Source organism: Theobroma cacao, chromosome 9 (assembly GCF_053813885.1).
Source record: "Theobroma cacao isolate CCN51 chromosome 9, ASM5381388v1, whole genome shotgun sequence".
Classification (NCBI taxonomy): domain Eukaryota; kingdom Viridiplantae; phylum Streptophyta; class Magnoliopsida; order Malvales; family Malvaceae; genus Theobroma; species Theobroma cacao.
In genome coordinates, this window is record NC_142647.1 from 19,075,732 (window position 1) to 19,079,547 (window position 3,816).

The 3,816-nt window shown below is 33.8% G+C and overlaps 1 protein-coding gene across 1 annotated transcript; it reads right to left on the minus strand.

The window, feature by feature from the left end:
* Positions 1-1,584: 1,584 nt before the first annotated feature.
* Positions 1,585-3,184, minus strand: LOC18589467 (protein VACUOLELESS GAMETOPHYTES-like). Its single transcript, XM_018126843.2, has 2 exons — positions 3,131-3,184; positions 1,585-2,698 (listed from the first exon to the last, which is right to left on the minus strand). Exon 2 carries the CDS (start codon positions 2,637-2,639, stop codon positions 1,920-1,922), a length of 720 nt encoding a protein of 239 aa, XP_017982332.1. The 5' UTR covers positions 2,640-2,698; positions 3,131-3,184; the 3' UTR covers positions 1,585-1,919.
* Between the last annotated feature and the right edge of the window lie 632 nt (positions 3,185-3,816).

Here is a 3,816-nt window from a genome sequence, read left to right on the forward strand (position 1 = left end):
ATGAATTAATTTGGAGGTGATTTGGACACAATCGCCGATTAATCGGGTGATCGGTCGAATTTAATCGATACCGTGATTAAGCGGTAATCGGACATATTTTTGCATTTACATATCAAGTATTAGTAGTTTAAATTAATTTATATCAATTTAGGGACAATATAGTAAATTCCTCGACTTTGTTATTTGTCAAGGTGGTGAGACGTCCGGAAAAGGCAAAGGAATTATGCCTGAAGACTATTAGTCAGAGTTCACCCGGAATCCGAATTTTCGACACCTGTGAGTGGACTGCCTATCAAAATTGTTTTGGGAATATGACTGTTTTGAACAAAGTGTTTGAATGATTTTATGAAATTTTTCATGAAAATGAATGCCTTGGGAACAAGCTTTTGAGAAAAGGTTTATGTTATGAAATGTGGTTATTATGAATTTCTATGTGGCTGCATTATGTTGATATACATATATGCTTGAATATAATGTTGTGTAATTATGTTGACTCGGCTATGTGCGAGTAGAGAGTGTGCATAAGCCGAGGATGACCCGGTTATGTGCGAGTAGGGAGTGCGCATAATCCGGTGATGACCCAACCATGTGCGAGTAGGGAGTGCGCATGAGCTGGTGATGATGATGATGATGAGCTGGTGATGATGATGATGGGTTGGTGAGATGATGATGATGGGTATATACGTATATATATATATATATATATATATATATATATATATATATATATATATATATATATATATATATATGTAAATGTGTGTGATATAGAAAATTGATGGACAATGATTTATGGTTGTAATGTACGTAAAATTTGACACATTATACTTTGAGAATTTTCATGAATGTTAGGTTGATTTTATTAGTTTAGCAGGATGGCTTTTGTTGAGTGAGGAAAAATGTTTCTCTTGTTGCTTTGTTTTCACTGCATCGAAATTCATGCTCGCTGTAGCGAAAAACTCTGGGGTTTGGAGGGGTTTTAAATAGGAATGAACTAAATTGCATTGTTTGAAACAAGTGCATCATGATTTTAAATTTTTCCTAATTGTTGCTTGTTCCCTTCCTTGTTCACTCACTGGGTTTATACTCACCATTTTCAAATTCATGTTTTCAGATCACGAGGTAGCCGATAATTAGGACGAGGTGTCCTTGTAGATCTGTGTACATCTTCTGGTAGGTGTCTCGGCATTCGGTAGCTGTATATCCATCCGAGTCACTCCGCTGGAGGTCGAGTATTATTTTGTTATGTATAGATTAACTTAATGTAAATTTTAAAAGAGTAATGTCAGTACGAGTTGGCAATGTATATCACTATTTTGACTCAAAGTCATGAAATAGGACTTAGTGATAATAAATAAAATCATAAGTAAGATAAATAATAGGCTTGCCTGGGTTTAGTGGATTACGTCCATTGGACCCATGCGCCGGTCATGACCCGGAATTTGGGTCGTGATAGATAAATTGCAAGATTATTACTATTTTAAAAAATTCAGTATTTTATAAAGTGGTCTGATAAATGAGCCATTCTTTGGTAGTAATACTTTATCTTTTACTTGTAATTGATTTGTACTCTCATCAAAGAAGTAACCAAAACAACATTTATTTTGGAAAAATAAAAAATTAAAGAGACATGCACGTTAGAATAACCCAATTATTAATAATGGGAATCACCTACGCCTACCTTGTTTCCCATTCTGTTGGAAACGAAAAAAAAAAAACAAACAGAGGACGTTTTTTAATTAAAAATAGTCTCTCTCACAAGTGAAATAAAATATACAATTTTCTAACTCCTCAAGCACGCCAATACAAAGAGAAAAACAGTCTGAAAGGAGAATAAAACTAGAAAAAGGAGGAACCCTAATACAAGAAATTTAAAAATTTGCTAATAATTTATGGGGCAGTTACACAACAACAATTACTTAGTCTAACAAAGCTTGAACCAAAGACGAAATTAGAGTGACCGGATCACCAAATATAGCCGAAACCACTAGCTTGAGAATGAGCCATAATTTTCTAGCCTTCCTCCACCCTGAGGTTCCCCCACTTCGGCCTGCTAGCTCTTGACTTGGACCACTAATTTGCAATTCATTGGTAACATCTAATTGAAAATAACCACCTTGCCAATTCTCTATGATCGCTTCCTTAACACATGCTACATGATAACAATAGTTACCACATGAAGAAACATAGGACCAACCCTTTACTCCATTTGCAATTTCCTTCCTCTTGCATTTCAAGCATTTGGATCGAACTTGGTTACTAAGGTAGATTTTTTCCCCGTTGCTGGATAAGCTCCTGGGGAGTTCAGCGCAACAAGGATGTAAATCGTGTGCATGCTCGTGGGAGCATTGGTACAAGAAGCCCTTGATGTCCAATCCGCAAGCGTCGCAAAACCTAGCACGCCATCCGGGAGTTTCCTTGTAGAATTTGAAGTTACATCTCTTCAAAAACGGATGGGAAGTGGAAGGTGGAGCATTTCCGCATTCTTTATGAAGATGGAAGTTGCACTTCTCGTAGGGACATTGGTAACACAACCCAAACCCAAGCTCTTTGCATCCATCGCATCGAAAAGGAACTTCAGCCGATTCCAGTAGAAGCCGATGTGGGTGACTAAAATGATCTATTTCTGTAAATCTCATTTTTTACCGGAGAGATATTGAGAGAAAACAATAATAATATAATAATAATCACGTGTTTCCTGCATAACAAAACACATGTTATTTATAAATGTTACATAATATTTTTTTATAATAAAGAAATAAAATATTCATACTTCGTTGGGTAAATAGAAAATACGACAACTGGCCTATTACTTAAGAAAGTCGTGCAAATTGTATACCTGTCTATATAAAAATATTTGAGGCCAAACTCAATCGAAAACAATTAATTATTATATCCTTCCTTAACAATCATATAGTCTGTAAGGAGGATGGCATTAACAATCATCATAACATATAGGGTGTTTATAGTGTCTATCTGCTGTGAGCTGAATGAAGATGTAATGCCATAATGAGTATATAATTGGTTAGAAGATAACTGTAAACTCCAATTGATATTTGTGTAATTTATTATTCAACTATATACGAGATATGTTTTTAAAAGAAATAAAATAAAAGATAGATATATTTACCTGTGTGAGAAGATCAACGAGCGAAAGATACGCCACTGAGAAACCTATGATATTTAATAGTGGAAAGATGAATTACCCGTTGATCGAGAGTGACCTATTTATATTGCTAATAAACCGACTTCGAAAAAACAATTCCAAGAAATTGTCATTGTTAAAATTCATTTCTTCTCAATTTATCCAACAAGACAGTCATTGTCTTTTCCGTTAAGGAAAACGTATATTCCATGAATTTAACCCGAAGTTTCCCTGTTTTAACTCTTCAATGTTGGATAGAAGCAAGATTAGTTTTTAAATTAAGATGGGTGATTGAGGTGGTGTAACAATTTTATTATTTAATTTTTGATAAGGAGATGTAACGGTATTTATCACTTAATTTCATTTTCATCTTAAAAGTATTATATATTATCTGCTAAGATAAATTTACACAAAATATATATATTTTAATTTTGGTGAACCTACTTTAGATATATAATTTTGACTATGTTTTCTATTCTTTAGAATTGAGGCACGCGTTTATGTAGTATTGCACGTTAAACTATTGTACATTATTCCACGTTAACAAAGCTTTTACGGAAGCTTACAGCTATTCCCTGTGTTCCATTTTGTTTATCGATTTGTCGACTTCTTTTGTCAAATGAATTTAATTTTAACTATTATTATTTAAAATATTTTACAAAATTAAAATC